The sequence below is a fragment of the Embiotoca jacksoni genome, unplaced genomic scaffold (assembly GCF_022577435.1).
Source record: "Embiotoca jacksoni isolate LCO1_2020_lvr unplaced genomic scaffold, fEmbJac1.0.p SCAF_12, whole genome shotgun sequence".
Taxonomy (NCBI): domain Eukaryota; kingdom Metazoa; phylum Chordata; class Actinopteri; family Embiotocidae; genus Embiotoca; species Embiotoca jacksoni.
Window position 1 is genome coordinate 4778510 of NW_027185252.1, and position 18243 is coordinate 4796752.

At 41.9% G+C, this 18243-nt stretch overlaps 2 protein-coding genes across 4 annotated transcripts in view; both read right to left on the reverse strand.

Moving 5' to 3' along the window:
* Positions 1-86: 86 nt before the first annotated feature.
* On the reverse strand, positions 87-10829 carry cfap36 (cilia and flagella associated protein 36). 2 transcript variants are annotated; one of them, XM_069144356.1, is made up of 11 exons: positions 10497-10829; positions 10012-10076; positions 9744-9845; positions 7408-7522; positions 7201-7288; positions 5139-5298; positions 4181-4244; positions 3639-3829; positions 2647-2817; positions 2110-2205; positions 87-1768 (listed from the first exon to the last, which is right to left on the reverse strand). In XM_069144356.1, the coding sequence occupies exons 1-11, from the start codon at positions 10600-10602 to the stop codon at positions 1685-1687; spliced, it is 1242 nt and encodes a 413-aa protein (XP_069000457.1). In that variant the 5' UTR covers positions 10603-10829; the 3' UTR covers positions 87-1684. The 2 variants fall into 2 exon arrangements, with proteins under 2 accessions (XP_069000457.1, XP_069000459.1); XM_069144358.1 differs by lacking the exon at positions 2110-2205 and having other exon boundaries at positions 88-1768.
* A 248-nt stretch (positions 10830-11077) lies between these two features.
* The window catches only part of LOC138195182 (inactive phospholipase D5-like), a 62171-nt gene continuing 55005 nt past the window's right edge, over positions 11078-18243 (reverse strand). For both annotated transcript variants that reach the window (XM_069144359.1, XM_069144360.1), the window contains exons 7-10: positions 16519-16655; positions 16194-16359; positions 15991-16081; positions 11078-15486 (exon numbers count right to left, since the gene is read on the reverse strand). In XM_069144359.1, the coding sequence (XP_069000460.1) occupies positions 14936-15486; positions 15991-16081; positions 16194-16359; positions 16519-16655 (945 nt within the window). In that variant the 3' untranslated portion in view covers positions 11078-14935. The remainder of the gene's footprint in view (positions 15487-15990; positions 16082-16193; positions 16360-16518; positions 16656-18243) is intronic.

Consider the following 18243-nt stretch of genomic DNA (forward strand, 5'->3'; position numbering starts at 1 on the left):
GTTTCGATCCGATCTCCATTTATAGTCGGGAGGGTTTCGACGCGTCCCCCCCCCCCCCCCCCCCCCCCCCCCGATTGGAAAAAATATTCACGCACAATGTATTCTCTACTGTCAATACAATTGTGAGCGTAGTCGTTTGTTCCATCAAACCAAACAGAAAACAGATTCGTCTTCAGGCGTAAAACTTGACTTGGCACCTGTTAAGACCTTCACTTTTCAGCTTTCATACACTCAGTCGGGAGCCCAGGTAGTTTCTGTAAAATGTGATTTATTAAACGGCATACATGATATCAATATTACATAGAAACTGGTGCATCAAGATTGCTTAAGAAGACTCACGATTGGTTTGGGGATAAATACCGCCCTCCGTAGAAAGCAACGCGGCGTTCTCTTGGCGTTCGTCGCGACGACTCCCAACAGAGCTCCCATTTTTAACCGGCGTGAGCTGCTACGGTGTAAAAGATGTACCAGGTTCCCTTCCGGGGGGGACGCCGACGAGCGGAAAACAAGACCGCGGCTCTTGTCCCAGCTCGCGTTTGAAACCTTCACCTCGACAAACGACTCCCGGTGAAGTCACTCGCCGGTGCTCCGAGGCCAAGCTGCTGCCGACACGGAGCCCGACTCTTCTCGCGGCCCAATTGGTAACGGTTCTGTCCACAGAGCAACGAGGCCGTGGCCGCAGGCGAAGCGAACCTCCCCGTGCATAACGGTCACCGGCTGACCCCGTAATAAGTCGTAAAATGAAGATTTAAGATACTTGTGATTCATTTCGGTGCGATTACCGACGGATGTAGTGTTGCGTAACAGTAACTTTGACGTCTACTCAAGGCGAAGCATTGCAATGTGATTTTTAGGGCAACGAAACTGTTAGTTTCATTGTTAATCAGATTTTCTTGATTAACCAGCTGCCTTCAAAATATGCAACTTTAAAAAAAAAAAAAAAAAAAAAAAAAAAACTGGTTGAATAGCTCAGTTTGATTAACCAACATGCAAATTCAAATACTTTTTGTTTACCTTCATTTTGTGACAACACAATGTTTAACTCCTCACATTTGGGAGGCCGTTGGGCTTTAAAAGTGGATTTAGTGAACTGATCGTGTCGGCTCTACGTTCGTAGCCAGTTGTGGAACACCGTGAGCCCGTTTTTCATTCCAGTGTTGTAGTTTTTGAGCGCCATCAATTCTGCGCTGCTCGGAATTTGGAGACTCCAAAATATCGTTAAGAGTAAAATGTAGAGCGCTTCATGTTAAATAATGAGTGATTATGGACACGGATCGGGTACATTTAGTAATGGAGACTCAAAAGTCTTGTGAAAGCCGGCCGGGTCCTGCACTCGCGCCTCGTGTCGTTGGCGTCGTCCCGGCCCGTGTGCTTTTCGGTTCGACATTTTCCGAACTTAATCGGTCCAAAAACACGACTATCTAACTGATCTCTGAATACTTGAGGTCTGCCATATATTCAAAACGCAACAGAGGATGCACCATTTTGCTCTCTGGACAGCAATGAAAAGAAACTGAAGTAGGAAGATCTCATACTGTTTGACTCTTTGGAAGAAAGACACAAAAAAAAAAAAAAAAAAAAAAGCCCTGACCTCGGCGGCAGTGTAGAGGAAGCCTCGTGTTTGATAGACAGAGTAAAGAGGATAGAAATGAGAGTATTGCATTTGGAGGGGGGGGGGGGGAGGTTACTTCTTGATCACTTCCTCTTTCAGCTTGTCAGCCAGATGTTTTCTCTTCTGCAGCTTCTTCCTCTCCTCAGCAGTTATCTCCTGTGTGAGGAGACCAGACCGGGCAGTGAAGTTAATGATCGGCAGCAGACGACGTGTCGAAGTGACAAAGCAGCCGGGAAAATTCCTGAAAATACAACTAAGCGTGTGTGCGTTTACGCGTACAAGCGAGAAAACGAAATGGAAGCGGCTAGTTTCGGAAACACGGCAACACTGCGTTTGTATTTGAAGGGAGTTTCAAAGTGGTTAGTTTGTGTGAGGGACGACGGGAGACGGGAGGGGACGGCGGGAGACGGGAGACAAAAGCAACGCGGCAAAAACCAGACGAACACGCAGGGCGAGAAACCCGTATTCGCATCAGGCAGAGGGAGCCGATGGATCACCTTCTGTTTGGAGGAGCTAGAGTGTTGCGCTGGAGGAAGAGGAGGATGAGGATGAGGGGAGCAGGCCCCGTTCCTCTGGGACTGCCCCACCGCCTCCTGACGGGCCGGAGCAGATCGGACACGGACGGGGGAAATGAAGAAACGGACGAAAAGAAGCCGGGGAGAAAGAAAAAGAAAGAAAATCAAGGGGGGGGTAGAATGCGAGTTAAAGAAAATCAGGTGAAATCAAGATCAGATGAGAATTCGAAGATTAAAAACACGATATTAATAAAAAAAAAAAAATGTGCACATGATAAAACCACGTTCAAGCTGAAACGATACGTAGCGTTTACTAGATAATGACTTTTTAGGAGGCGAGTGTGAATACGATGCGCGTGTCCAATTGGGACCGCTCGATGAACCCGTCTGCGTTTAAAGCCGTCGCCGTGTGCGTTAATACCGCGGCCGTTTTCAGGTTCTGGTTTCCACGGGTGTTTCGGGCGACTAATCCGGACCTCTCTGCGAAGGCCACGGTGCGAAGGAGCCGGCCGTATTTACCGGGGCGGTGCCGGGCGGCGCCGGCGTGGGTCCGGCGGGCGCCTCCTCCTCCGCCGTCGCCGTCTGCCTGGTTTTCTGCTGTTCTTTCCGCAGCGCGTGCAGCTTGTCTCGCTGCAGGCGCAGATACGCCGCCCTCTGCTGGAGCTGCTCCTGCTGCGACGCCGACAACTCCTGGAGGGGGAGGAGAAGGAGAAGGGGGAGGAGAAGGAGAAGGGGGAGGAGAAGGAGAAGGGGGAGGTCACGCAGCGAAACGAGCGACTTTGAATCTTCACACGGTTCAGAAAGTTCGATCTGAAGGCGTCGGTGGGGTATTTGTGGCGGAGCTGCACTTGACTGCGTTTGTCATACGGGTGAGAGACCCACGCTCATCTCCAGATCCTCAAAAGATGAGCGATCAAGAAGTTCAGAGACCGCATCTCCGGCGACCGCAACACTGCGTTTAAAACACTTTGGTTCCAGACTCTGACGCGTGCTCTCTGCTCCGGCTACGAGTCTGCGGTGAAACCGCGACGGTGAACGAGCAACGGTCACGAAAACGCGTGCGACTTCGGCACCGACTCGGATCGAGTGGACGTGACTCGGAAGTCTTATTAATGGAGGTCACTGCTGCTTCTTGCTCCGCGCGCGTCGCTGCCGCGCGTCGCTGCCGCGCAGCGTTCATTCGCAACAGAAGCCGTCTCTGAACTTTTTGATTGCTTCTTAAACACTTAAACAAGTATCAGCAAGCTACATTTAAAAAAAAAAAAAAAAAAAAAAAAAAGTCTCTCCGCTTGAAATTGGACGCGAGGGAATCCATTATTTTCACACAACTTTGCTCACTTGAACATTTTTCCGTGAAAAAAAAAAAAAAAAAAAAAAAAAAAAAGAGAAGAGGTCGTCTCCAACGTTTAGTCGTGACAGACGGGTAGGTTGCTTTCCATCCAGTAAATCATCATGAAGTATACTCCTCTGTCACAGCTGCTGTCGTGCACGCTGCAGGCTCACGGACTCACGGTATACGGCTTAGAGAAGCCGGCCTCCCTGTGCGCCTCCTCCAGCCACGACTCGGCTGCAGTCTGGCTGCTGCTGCTGCTGATGATGATGGAGGAGGAGGAGGAGGAGAAGGAGGAGGAGGGCTCACCGGACTTCACTGGAGCTCTCAATACCGGAAGTACTCTGGACTCCACACCGCTGCTGACAAAATCTACACACACACACACACACACACACACACATTCAAATCAGATGGATTTAGCTTGCAGATATCTCATCTGGGTTCTGTGTTAATACCTCAAAAAAGTAATATGTTAATATTATGAGTAGGCCTGAGCGTGCAGCTTCTTTACGATGCAAATTTTCCTTCAAAAAATGAAATGTAAAAAAAAAAAAAAAAAAGTGTGGAATTCATCTTAATTTGATATGTTGCCGGCAATCCACGTTTTTCTTTATAGGTTTGAAAACTATCATTTGGATTCATTTAGGGTTTTCTGAACTGAAAGTGTGAAGTGGAGTCGAATGGAAGAAGCTGGTTCAGAGTCGGCGGTGAAGCTGTTACCTGGTGTGGCTTTAGAGGACGAGCTGCTCACGCTCACTTCTTTTCTCACGGGGTTGCCGTTGACCTGGAGGGAAGGACGCGAAAGGCGTTCGCACGTGTTGTAACGACGACACAAACACCGCATCAAGTTCAGCCAACTTGTGATGCTGGAAAATTCACCAGTCAGGTAAAATCCTGGACTGTTGAATAACTCGGGTGTGTTCATTTAAACCCTTCCCAGTCACTCTGCAAATATTTAAGCAAATGAGAAATCTAATTTACAGTCTTCAAAACTACAAAGCTACCACACGACCAAACCACTACGCAGGCTATGAAACGGAAAGGTTACTATGTGCCCTTTGAAATGCACTGATACCCAGATTTTGAATATCACTTCAGTACTGAAGTACCACACAGTCCACATTAGAGATTCTCACTTGTTAACAAGTGCATGGCAAACATCTAACCAACCATCTTTCTTTTTTTTTTTTTTAAATCATTTTCACTGTGTTAGTTATTACAGATACAGTTGGGGGTATTAATGCATCCTCAGACTGGGCAGCAAACCGGGCGGTCAGGTCACTCATTAAAATGTTACGACATGGATGATTCAGTTACCAGAATAAATTCTCTGGCAGTGTTTCCGTTCACTAGTTGGGGGTGGCGACCATTACTGGTGCTGCTGCTGCCACCATTCCCCTCGGCTTTGGCCTTAGCATGAAATAAACAGCACATCGGAGACAATGTCACGTTATAAAGGAGAGAGGGAGCTTTCGGGGGAAAACGGGGTGTTTGCAATGGCCATTAGCGTTTGTAGAACCAGCGAAGGAAAAGAATTTCGATACTGCGGGTTTAGGGATATCATTTATCTTTTTTCACTGGAAAGGTTTGTGGATTGCTCGCACAAAAAAAAAAAGCCTCACCGGGTTCAAAAGAGGTTCCACAGTCTGGCCGTCTCACATGGCTCTTGATGCCTTACCTTGGCAGATTGGTTCTGTTGGCTGATCGCGGTGGTGGTATTCTGGGCTCCACCGCTCTCTGCCATTGGCTTATTGGTGCAGCTGCTCGAGGTCGAACCAACCTCTTCCTCTAATAACAGCCGTCTTGACATTTCCTCATCGTACTCCTCTTTTGACTTTCTGAGGACAAATTCATGGGAGAGAAAACAAGCCGAAAGACAAAGTCATTTATTTCGCTAAGCCCGAAATGTCCGAACAAGTTTTACTCCAGAGCTTCCAAGAGCCCCTTTGCTCTGATTTGGAATATATTTAGTGTGATAACAGCTTTAGTAATCAAGAAGTAAGCCACATCTATTAACTATTAGGCCCTTGGCTGGCAGCACATATTGACAGACAGACACTAGAATAACAGCTACGTCAGGTGATAACCACACTACGATCAGCAGGACGCCACACATAGATCCTTTAATTTGATTTATTTAATAACTTTAATTGCCGTAGTGGAGTCTTCAGCAAAGCTTTTACAAGAAGGGATACTGACACAGAGGGAAATACAGGCCCAGAAACTGGTACTGTTACTGGGAATGTCAATCGTGCTTAAAATCATTACTGAACTGCTTTACAGTAAGGAACAGAACCATTTCTATAAATTTGTTTTTTAATGAAGTATTATCTATTTGACAAAATCTTGGAACTTGCTTGAGATTGGTAATTCAAATCCATCATGGTAAACATTTCGTTGTTTTAAAATTCTCCGCAGACACCGTACTCCATATATCATTGCATGAAAATGCAGCTGCAATCAGAGATTGAGGAAAATAATTCCTTCACGGTGCATTCAGGTGCCTGAAGAGAAGCCACATGCAGAAAAGCAGCATATCAACAGATTATGTCAGAAAAGGAATCACAGAAGACACAATTTGTTGGTTTAAACTTGTTAGAGACCCTGAAATCCCGATCGAATTAAAATAAACTGAAATCAGTGGTGATCTGGAAACATGACAAGGCAGCGCTGGTATGCAGCAAAGGTCCCCGGGTAAGAAAAAAAGGGGATCGAAACCATCAAAAGACTCCTCCAGCTCCGCTGTCACAAGGACAGATACAGGAGATCGTTCCTGCCCACCGCAATAAGACTGTACAATAACTCACCTCTAGCAAAATCCATCACACAACAAGAACACCGTTTGTTGTCCGTTTTCTTGTTTGTTTAAATCTTTGCACTATTGTTTAGTTAGTTTTAATTATTCAATTTTATTTTATTCTATTTATTGTATATACTGTGCATTTTTTTTTTATATTTAATATTTTACTGTTGTTTTATTGCTTTCCTGTACCTATAATGCTGCTGTAGCGAAAAAAAATTCCCCTTGTGGGATTAATAAAGTAACTATCTATCTATTTTTTTAAGGTGCCCGTTGAGTGTCAATCCTTCCAACCTAAATTAGCTGGACCCTAAAGAGCTTAACTGCAGTCCCATTAGACGCGGTGTGTTCTACTTGGCCAGGCTGTCACGAGCAAAATCCCATTAGAGAGCAGAGATAGGAGCTTCAAAACACCGGGGCAGGAAGGGGCAGTAGATGCACTCAGAAAATGTGGAAAATTTTGAACAGTTAAATGCTGAATTTTTTTTTTTACATGTAAAGTAAAAATGGCTATATTATTTATTTAGTAAAAATGAAAATTAGAAAAAAAAAAAAAAAATCGTAATAATTGTAAGAATTATTAAGAAGCATGTTTCCATGTCAGATTTATGTAGTTGTAATGTTTTAGCATAAATAAATAACAGAAAAAATATCTATTCACTTTCGGAAGAATTAAGAGGAGTCGAGCCACATGAGGATAAGATTAGCCAACATCACATCACTGCAATTTATGGATCATAATATGTCTTTGATTCTTCCTGTCAAACAGACAGCCAATCATCCAGGTAAAATTAAAAAAAAATCAACTAAGGATTACATTTTGTGGTTCTTGTACAATAAAACATCGTGCAAACAATTTGTTTGAAAAAAGCCTTTAAAAAAAAAAAAATCCAAACAGGGAACAGTTGAGGGAGAAAGAAAAAGAGAAGAGGTGACTTACTTGAGAACCTCCTGCAGGATTTTCATCTCTTGCTGCTGCAACTCTGTCATCACGTCCATACCATCAGTCAGACACTCTGGGAGGGCGCCTGCACACGCACACGCACACGCACACGCACACGCACACACAGTTTAACTTTGTAGCTGTCAATCCACGAGTGTGTGTTTGAATATGCAGAATGTGTGTGTGTGTGTTCATCCAGCCTACCGTTCCTTTCTTTAATGACTCTGAGGGCTTGAAGCTGCAGCTCCATGTTCTTCTGGACCATCAGTGAGCGAAACATCTGGAAGTCATCTGTAGCCAGGACTGGCTGGAACACCGACTGAACAACAAAAACACAAACTGCTTAAAAAATACACTGAAGCCACGATCATGATTGAACAGCATTAATATTTCTAAAAGATATTCTGTGACTGTAGAGGATGGGTAAAAAAAACCACAAATGTATAAACACAGCATATATTTTGTACTCTGAAGTCAACGCTACATAACTTCGTTTTAAAGTACTTAATTTATTGGATTATTTAAAAAAAACAAAAACATGCTGCTATCATAGAGTATGTTTAGATATTTGTTGACTAAATTGAAACTAAAATCGTCATCCAGCTCACTGAGGTCACAGAAAAACAACGGAGATGCTCACAGATTTGCGTATCTTTGTCAGTGATTGGCTTTGAGTTTGAACATTTTCAAACAAGTTCCCCTTTACAGAACTTGATCTTTTATTTCATCACCATTGCTCTCCGAGTTATTCTCACCCTGCTGTCCATCAGTGGATCAGGACAGGATGTACTTCCAGCATGGTAGGCATTCATCTCGTGCCCCTACAAAAATTAAGATGTTTGGAAACACGGTAGTACTTAGGCCTAATCTTTCACATCAGCTTCCTGTCGCTATACAGGTCTGTGTCCCATGTAGGCTAATGCTAGACAAGTCTCTCTGACTAACCTTTACGAAACGCTCAGAGCTCCCAGTGCCAGTAAACTGGGTTACTAGCTTCTCTCTTTTTCCTCCACACAGTTGAACTCTTATCCCACATTGTTTCTGCCTGATGCCCAAAAGCTACATTACATCCCAGTTCTAATCACAGAAAAGGTACAGTCAGCCAAGGTCGGTAGACTGCAACTCCTTCCTCTGAAGCTCACAAGCATCTGTCTGTCCACCAGTTTTCTTTAGTGACACAGTTCAACAAAAAAAAACTGACATCGTTATCAGAATTTCAACTATTTTTCAGCCACTGGTCTTTCGTCTGGTCCCATAAATCACGACAGAGACGGTCATCACTCACTACATAAAGATTTCCAGCAGTAAGAGTGGAACCCCGGTTATATTCTAGATTGGAGGTACAGAATTCGCTGCTGCTGCATTGCAATATAGCAAAGTTATTTTCAACTCCATGTATGATGGGTAAGGTGGTGTTTTTTCAAAATGAAAATCAGAGTACCACATTTAACTCAATATTCAGTCTCGGTTTCTGAGTGCAGATATAATTTTAAAAGTCTTCTCAAATGAACGACTTAAATTATTTACACAAATAGTTTACTCATTATTCAGTGATGTATTATTCTTTATTTCTCGAGCATCTCTTTTCCATTAAGACTATTAATGAAGAGCTTGTCAGTGCTTCATGAATATGGAAGTCCAGCTACAAAGACCAAAATGAAAACCGTTTTTGAATGTTTCCGCGTGGATAAACAAAAGGAATGCATACAGAAAAGTTGTACCTCTGCTGATGTTAACCTTAATCTTTTAGGAGAACTTGACCTTCTTTGCGGACATTAACTATTTATCTCGGGTAATTAGTGAGATCCAAGTCTCCGGAGGATTGCTATGAAATCCAGGTCTCCATCTCTGCCAATCTGGCACAGCCATGTAACACCTACTGGTCAATGCCAATGAAACGCTATGGATAGACTCTTTAAACACCAACTAAAATCACCTTAAAATTCGTATTCAGCCAAAGTAATATAACTTCATGTTAACTGAGGAATCAAAAACACAGACAAAACCGCTTGTGTCCACAGCACTTTTTCCAAATTGTTTAGTGAATTAGCAACAAATCTTTTTATGAGAGAACTGAACAGTTGAGATTGTTCCTACTAACTAAACAAAGGGGGTCCACTGGTGAGGATGAATCCTTAAAAAGGACATATTAAAAAAAATAAATAAACTGATCTATTTTGACAATTGCTTTGCTGTGGCGGTGGTTCGATTAGTATAATATACATCCAGCACACCGTTTTAGTGACACACTTCCAGCTGACAAAGTCACGGCACTTACATAGGACAGATCGAAAGTTAGCTTCAGACATGAAATGAAAATAGAGACGTTAATTACATCACAAACTGACTTCCCACTTTGATGACCTGTCAGGAGAACAGATTTACCTTGAAGTAGGCGGCAAAGAGCAATCGAGTTTAGCGCCAGATAAAAAGCAGTATAACTGGGGTTATGTGATTTGCTTACATAACTCCATCCTTGATTGTGCATTAAGGTTAGCTGGCAGGCGGATAGTGGTGTGACAACAGGGAGCTTAAATTACCTGCAAAGTTTTGGACTTGGCAAAAGGAGAGGTGCACGCTTCCAAAAACTGCTGCTCGTTGATGCCAACCTCCTGCATGTAATGCTCCAACAGCTTCTCCACCTGCAAAAGCAAAGCAGCTTACAGCAGTCAAGTTTGACAAATCGGCATAACGAAATAACTCGTGAGTAAAGTTTGATGACACAAAGCACGGAAATGGGACACTTTGAAGAAAGCAGCAGCTTTCAGTTGACATGTTTTGCATATTTGGACCAACGTGTGTACTCACCAATTTCTTATACTGCTGATGGATTTCTGTGTAGGATAACTTATTTTCATCTTCATCATCGAAAACTGAAGAAAAAAAGCCAAATTAATAACAAATAAAAGAGTAATTCAGCTTTGACAGTGTGTGCACACAGGAGACATTTGACAAACACGTCCTGAAGTCCCCTTATTTAGCTCGTTATTTCACGTCAGTGTTTTTGCAGCGTTAAGTGCACACTGGAAGTTAATTCTGACGACACTGCAACCCTACCTCGCAGCGAAGTCAGTCATGATGTAAAGCCCAGCTTTCAGGCGATTAAATGAACAGATATTACGAATACACTACCAACGTCAACAACAACAACAACAACAACCTCAACATAGCACAGCTTAGCGTTAGCTTAGCCACCAAGGCTAACGGTGCACAGCTACAAGAAGGCTTTGTGTTGTCGTATATCTGAAAATTAAATAGTTTTTTGTTTTTGTTTGTTTGTTTGTTTTTTTTACCTGTGCACTTGTTTTCCATGAAGTCTGTGACAGGAATGACCCATTCGGGACTTCCCAGGTAACCAACGATGCTCTCTATAACCCATTCACTGTCATCCTCAGCCATGTCGGCCGCCGCTGGTCGCAACAACAGTACGGGCAACACGGATGTTGTTCTTCAGGTCGGCGCGTCCAGTTCAAACATGCACAACCAGAACAGATGAAAAAAGACATCTGGTTAATTGTCCTTCGTGAACTAGTCCCCCATTGCTGTCCCGAGGCTTGTTTGTCCTCTCTCGACGAGACGGGGCTGTCTCCGAGAAGAAATGCGCAGTCATGAATTTGAGAGTCGAGAGTGGTGACGCCTAATCGGTTGCTAAGGTAACCGTTACGTCAGCCCGCTGCAGCTGCTCCTCCACCAGGTAGGAGCCACGCGGAAAGCGCGGCTGTTGTCTCTCTGGCTGTTGCACACGTTTCTGCCCCGTGCAGGGTTTCCCCATCAGCATGCAGCCCCGACAGCTAATCTGGCGACCAAGTCTCCAGTTTGCGCGCATTTTAGGGACAACTTTCTTTCAACGGTAACATGTCACAGACTGAACACATCAGCCAACAACAATTCTTTAATTTATTTTTCAACTTCAACCAAGATTACATTCCAACAACAAAAAAAAAGCAATGCACTTCTCTTTTGCGTGATTGTGCTACCGCACAGTAGCCCATCATTTCGAGAGCACAAAATCCATCTAAAGTAACTCCAGTACTGCAGTACAAAAACTACAGATATTTATATGATAATAATATACATACTTGTTTCTGATTGCAAGATGTAGATATTCAACAGTTCTTGTCCACCCTGTCTTTAGCTTTGCAGTGCACAAGACTATTTCTGCAGATATTTCAGAATTCAATGCATCCGTATCTGATCATGTGGTATTAGTCATTATAAACTTTTCACCTCCATGAGGGAAAGCATTTTGCTATGTGGCTGAGTCATGGAGAGAAATGTGGAAGCAACAGTGACACTGTCCTGGATTTTTATTTTATTTCTATGATAACCCGAATGCTCCTTTTCTTAGAAACCGGTCCATTTAGGCTACGTATGGGACCTGATTAACAGCCTCAGTGCAGTGAAGTACTAAGGATTAACTTCTGAGGTAAACCACCTTGCTTTAATTAACTGGCTTTGTGTTAAGGAAAGCCAAGTCACTTTAATCTAAACAGATAAACAAACACACTCAAGCACATGCACACCCAGAACCAAAAAACTAAGATATTTGTTTTTTATTAAGAGTAAAAATTGAGTGCTTATATAATTCAGTAGTGTGCATTAACAACGATATTCAATAAATATACATTCCTTCTGTATCTTTAAAGGTATATAAGATTTCAGTATTAGCATAATTTCGAGAAAAAGGCTCACAGCTACTGTGCACAGTTCATAAAGGCAGGGCATGCAAGCAGCAGTCATGCCGAAATAATTCAACATAATAAAGGATATGCGACATTAAAAAGCTTTTAAATTCAGTATTCAAACTCAGTCATTACTGCTTCATTCTTCTTAAATGTGCAGCTTCCCCAAACCTGTCTACCCTTCTGACTTAAAGAAAAATAGTTTATTTTATCTGAAAACTTTTCAGTGTTCTTTAATCTCACTGCATGATGAAATGAACAGAGAGACTATGTAGAACAGAGGAGACAGAAACAATCCTGTTTTGTTTTTCTTTTTGTATGTAACACATTGTGCAAACCATTTCTGATTTCAAACCTGGGGGTCTGTGTCCTCTGTTCTCAGAGTTAAAACAAGTCTCCACTGACAATATGCCATTAAAGGTGTAGTTAGTCCTGGTCCCTAGTTATCAGAAAACAGTCAAGATTAAAATAATTTGAAAAACAAATTATATGCAAAGAGACCTAGGCAGGATGCATTAGCATCCCCATGTGACAATCATAGATAATAGCATCATAAAATAATAAATCTGACTACAGGCCAGCTGTCAGATTAGAAATACAGTGTGGAAACATAATGCTTTGCAAGAAAATACATAAATGGACTTATCGAGAATAAACTTCTCAAGTGCTCCTCACTTTGTAGGAGAAATGTTCTACAAAACAGACAAACGACTGACCTAAGATAATTATTGTGCAATTAGGGTGGACATACAGCAGCAAAGGGTTTTAAATTATATTATTCATTATTATTATATTCTTTATAATCTGACACAATGAAGCTTTCACTGTAAAATTCAGTTAAAATTTTGGTAGAAAAATCACTGACATTTCCATGAAACAGCTTAATAAATATCCTGTCTCATGACATCCCCTAGATGGCAGAAGTTATCCATGAAGTCGAGTGTAGTGCAGTGATATGTTTTTGGCCAAGTAATATTTGATCTCCCATGATTTGGTTTTAAACGTCATGTCTGTATTTAGAGGAAACATGTTATGACATAACTGAGTCTGAGTAGTGGCATAGATTTGACCTGTGGCATAAAAACAAGCCTCTGAAAAATGTTGGGGCCATAGTTGGTCCGAAATCCTAAATACATGTCGTTTAACAATATAAAAAGCCAAGAAAACTGGCAAATATCCGCATTAGAGAAAATGGAACCAGTGAAGTTTTGATGATGGCAATTACTGATTGTTCATTTATTAGCAGAATGATTGCCAATTAATTTCCTGTCTTAGACAGTGATCGCCTGTTGTTCATCTTTCTGATAACAGCTGGGCTGTGTGTTCATTTTAGTATCAGTTTATTGGCAGAATATAATTTTTTAAATGAATTCAAAGAAAACACTAACTACCACATGCTGCTTCCATATTAAAGCACTGACCATAACAACCTGTATATTGTTGATAGATCTCACTATATAGCTCTCTCCGGTAACTTTTTCTACATTCAATCAACAGCTTTGGAAGTGAAAAAAATGCCTCAACGTAAACTATGAACCCCACAAGCATTATTGATAAAAGTTGCATTTGTAGCAAAGAGTGTGTAAACTGACATGCAATCATTCAAAAAGCAGGTGAAAGCTGTTATAAGCTTTCAGTCAAGTGTAAAACATTGTTCACTGACAACCTTATATTTTTAGCTCTGCTTTGTAAAGGGAATATACAGGCGTGATATTACAGGCCAACATGTCCTTGAGGTTAAACTGCAGCAACTGTTAAGCTCTGTTAAAAATTCATTGTATTGATTTGGCTGACAGCAGAGACCCTGTGGCCCCTTCTTCTAACTGATCCTTCACCATTTGTTCAATAAGTCACAACGTTGCATTTGGAAGGAGATGATGAATGTCCATTCAGTTCCTCTTACTTCCCCAAGATTTTGACTTGGAAACAGCAACGATTATCTGTAAGGACCCTCTCCAATCAATAGCCCGTCTTCCAGGGGAAAAATACCATCCCTTCCTTCGACTTAAAGTAGCGAAGGCTGTAGTTTTTTAGTAGTAGTGACTGATTGAAAATGTTTGGCTGCAGTACAACAGATGCATCATGTAATTCAATATCAACCTCCATAACATGAGACATTTTGATGTGCGCCTTTTTGGTGTGAAACGCTGCATCGTGTCCTGGATCGGTGTAATGGTGGACATGATTTGATCAATTCCTTTAGAGCCTCTAGTTCCCATTGGGTCACAACTCAGAATGGGATATGGGGTTGTTTACATTTCAAGACTAATGGCAATACACACAACTAAATTAATTAAGTTGTCTGCTTCCATGAATTTAATTTGACCAGATTCAACCATTGTCTATTAACCTGGTGGATTCTTTAAAAATCTAAAGTTCGTTGTTGTAGTAAATACGTTTGGAATTTAGCTTATTATTTTTATGAGAATACTGCTGGAGATACATAAAACTATTTACATGAGGCTAAAGTATCCACTACTATTCTGAGCATACTAGATCCACAACAGCTACAGCTGTGTGGTAAATCCTCTGCTACTTTGGAGTTCATGCGAGATGTAGTGAGTGTAGCTACGCATGCTACATTGCCTCCTGACTCTGCATATATGCATGCAGGTGTCATTCCCCCTTTTAAAGGGTGATAGATTATGACTGCCACAAACAACTCAAGTGGCATACAGTGTTCAGGCAATCAGTAAAATTTCATATACTTCCTTTGCTTGAGAGACATGAACAAGGACAGAAAAAGATTAAATAAATAGCAGGTTTGTAGGATATTATTAGCATTAATCAGTGAATCTTCTAAACCAAAATGTTTGGGTGCCATTCTTAAAGAATCCGTCAAAAGTGCCAGACTGCAGTGGAAGGTTTTCTTTCTCTCCTGAGTTCCTCCTTGGACATTATCAAGTCCTGCAAACCAGATAAATCTTCAAAGTGTTTTTTTTCTACAAAAGGAAAATAATAAAAAGACCCAGTGATGGACGTCCATCTTCAATGGAGGAGGACAGTTCTCCAAACAATGTTCTGTGAAAAGAAACCTTCATTCATTGCAGTCACGGAGCTCCGCTGGGGATCTCTCTGAGGCCGCTGCTCTCAGCTGACTGACTGGGTACATCCATTGGATTGTCGTGGTTGTTACCTTTGATTCGTACCTGTCTGTTGTCCAAGTGGCCCATCTTGACATGACCCCTCTCTTGGTAACGGTCTATAATAGGCAGCAGTCCATTGGTCATTCCTTGGTGACTAATTTTGCTTAGTATGTCGTCATGGTGCCTTGTTTGGTCTGAAGTCTGTCCATTGACTCTGTGGTGGTTTCTCATTGGTGCAGGTCCGTTATCATGCTGGCCTTTTCTGATAGGTACTGGTCCATTGTCTAAACGGCCGGCTTTGACCGTGACCGGCCTGTTGATCTGGTGTTTGTTGCAAACAGGGATTTTATTAGCTTGCAGCGAGTGGCTGTAACGTGAAAACCAGTCCCGCTCAAACGTTGCCTGTAACTGCTCCACCACTGTGGAGTTCCTCTCCTCGACGCCCTCCAGCTGACTGATCACAAGGCCAGCTCCTGCATTAAAGGTAAACTCATTCCCCACCCAGTCAAGGTTACCTGTATGGAAAAAGATCAGAGTGAGAAACTAAAAAAGACACGACAGTTCTGGGGACCATGAGTATGGAGTTACAGCTGCGATATGCAATTATTATTTTATTATTATTATTATTATTATTATTAATTACGCAATTATGAAGTTAAAAAATATCAACCCCTCTAAAGCTCACAAATTAACATTCAATAAATAGATACAAGTTAAATTAGCTGTTGAAGATAAACACCTTTGTGGTGCTCATTGATGTATTTCTGACTTTTTAAGAGAGCCAGGGTGGTGGATTACCCCTAATCCCAGTCTTCATCCAAAACTATTCTAATTTCCTCACAGCTCTAGATCCCTACAGTAATATTGAGTAATAGAGTAATATTAATCTTCCAATCTCCTTTTTCGAAAAGATAAAAGATGTGTAACTATACCTTTGAGACTGCTGAAAATTATAGCAGCAAGAAGTGAATGGAAGCATATACAAGGTCACAGTCTTACAGTGTAGTCGATGAGCTCACCTAAATAAATGGCTCTGTCTGTAACCATGAACCTGTTGTGGTTAATTCCCTGGAGACTACCATCCGTCTGCACTCTGGGGCTGAAGAACTTCTACACACAGAGACACACACACACAAACACACATGCACACACAGTGGTGCAGTAAGCATTGATAAAGTGTATCTGTCAAATTAAAAAAATAGCACAGTGGCCTTGAACTTACAGCTTCCAGTGAGCAGTTGGCCTGTTCCATACACAAACTCCTCAGGGACCAGATGAAGTTGAAAGTAAGTGGATGAGTCTGCTCCCAGCAACTTATCAGGAGACGGACCCGCACCTTCCTCAGGATCAGAGCCTCCCTTATGAGACCATCAATACGAGACCAGTACCTTGGCACAGATACAGACATACATTCAAAAGTGGGCAGACAGCCAGATGGGAACATGGAGGCATGCACAGAGTTTAAACTCTTAAATCAAAGCAAGACATCCAAGCTTTTGATGATGAATGCCGGCCAAATCACTTTACAGTCCTAGAGCGGCTCTGACCTGTGGGTGCTGCTGCCGATGAGGGGCAGGTAATCAGTGATGGAGAGGTATATGAAATGGACAGCCTCCTGGATGACCTTCGAAATGGCCTCGAGATCAGTGCTACGATCTCTGGGGATGAAAACATCTGGTGAGCTCTGTCAATGGAGGAGAGACGGCAAAGACAATCTGTTGAAGTGTTGCTGTTGGGGGTGGAGAGATGCACAACTGCTGACTGTGTACCCCTCTTTAAAGAAACACAACTAATTCAGGTCTTATGATCATTATTGGTCACATAAATGAGCATTAAGATTTGATTTTTTTTATGTGTGTGTGTTTGTGTCTGTTTGCATGTGTTGCTTTTGTAAAAGCTTTGAAGTTTCAGTTTTTACTTCTTGTTGACAGGCGCTGCACCCTGTGAAGGATTAACTCTGAGTCTGCTTTTTGTGTTGATATTAATCTTCTGCAGATGGACAGCTGAGCCAAATCAACTTTTTTCTGCAGCAGGTAGGATGACATCACCATCACTCATCTCCAGGGACAAAATGAAAGACACAGGATCCTGCTGAGACCGAGCTGTCACCTCCAGAGTAGATGGGTTGTGTGCTGTACACATTTACAGTCGACACATTTTAAATTAGAATCCCCTTTTTTTTTTTTTTTATCAAACCTAAATATCTAAGTTCAGCTATTATGTATTGTAAACTGTTTCTGATTATTTTTCACAGCAGGAATTTGGATTGGTTGAAGCAGGAAAAGCTGATAACACTAATGATGTTACTGCTCCATTTAAGGGTCCCACACACACACACACTCACATACTCACATACTCACACAGGTGTTTTCATTTGTTTGCCTGGTTAGTCCTTTCCCTCAGACTGCGTGGGCATGTACAGATAATGCTTCACTGACATGTCCCACAGTATCATGCTACACCCGTTAAGGTAGGACAACCATTGCTATTCTTTCTGATGATGTCACATAAATCCCAACATTGCCCACTCAACTTTAAACTGAGCTGCGTTCACCTCATGGGAGATGGTTGTACTCAACCAGAGTTGGCCGTGTGGGATTTAAAATAATGTACACTGACAATCTCACACCACATCTTTTTAATTTGGGCTGAATCCTAGTGAACAACAGTATTTAGTTGGTGTGAGGCGCCCATAATTGCTTAGGTTTCATCCCAGTATTATCAAGCTTCAAGTAAAATTTTGAGGCTCTTAGAAAACTCTTGAATTACAAGTTGGACATTGAAATAAATGTTATTTACAAGTTGTAAACTCATAATTATGATAACACCAACACGACCTGGATGCAGCATTAGTCTGGTAAATCAGAATACTTTTAAACACCTATGTTTGTTTCTTGGGCTGTGTCTAAAATCACTCCCTCTTTACAATAAAGAACACTATAGTTTGAGTTTTCTGATTCATGGTGCACTCAACAGTTTACAGAATGGAGGGAAAAAGTAGTAAAACTATTGAGTGTTTTTCTTATCTTGAGTCGCAAATGAGTTTTTCAGTTATTTTTGGCCACAGTTCTGGTGAGTCATAATAGTGAAAGAAAAAAAAAGGTACGAGTGTGCAAAAACAAAATTTTTTTTGCAGGTGCTGTACTAAATGAGAATTCTTCATAGCAGGAAAAAGGTAGTTAAGGTCTGCACACTCCTGTGCTCCTATAGTAGTTTACTGCTACTTAGCGTCCAACATTTTAATCACTTATCTTCTTCAACACTGCCAGCCA

Excerpts from the sequence above, each read along its gene's own strand:
- cfap36 (XM_069144356.1), bottom strand. The coding sequence starts at position 10,602 with ATGGCTGAGGATGACAGTGAATGGGTTATAGAGAGCATCGTTGGTTAC. Across the intron at positions 10,077-10,496 it reads CATGGAAAACAAGTGCACAG|TTTTCGATGATGAAGATGAA; the intron begins GTAAAAAAAACA and ends TTTTTTCTTCAG. Across the intron at positions 1,769-2,109 it reads CTAGCTCCTCCAAACAGAAG|GAGATAACTGCTGAGGAGAG; the intron begins GTGATCCATCGG and ends CTCCTCACACAG.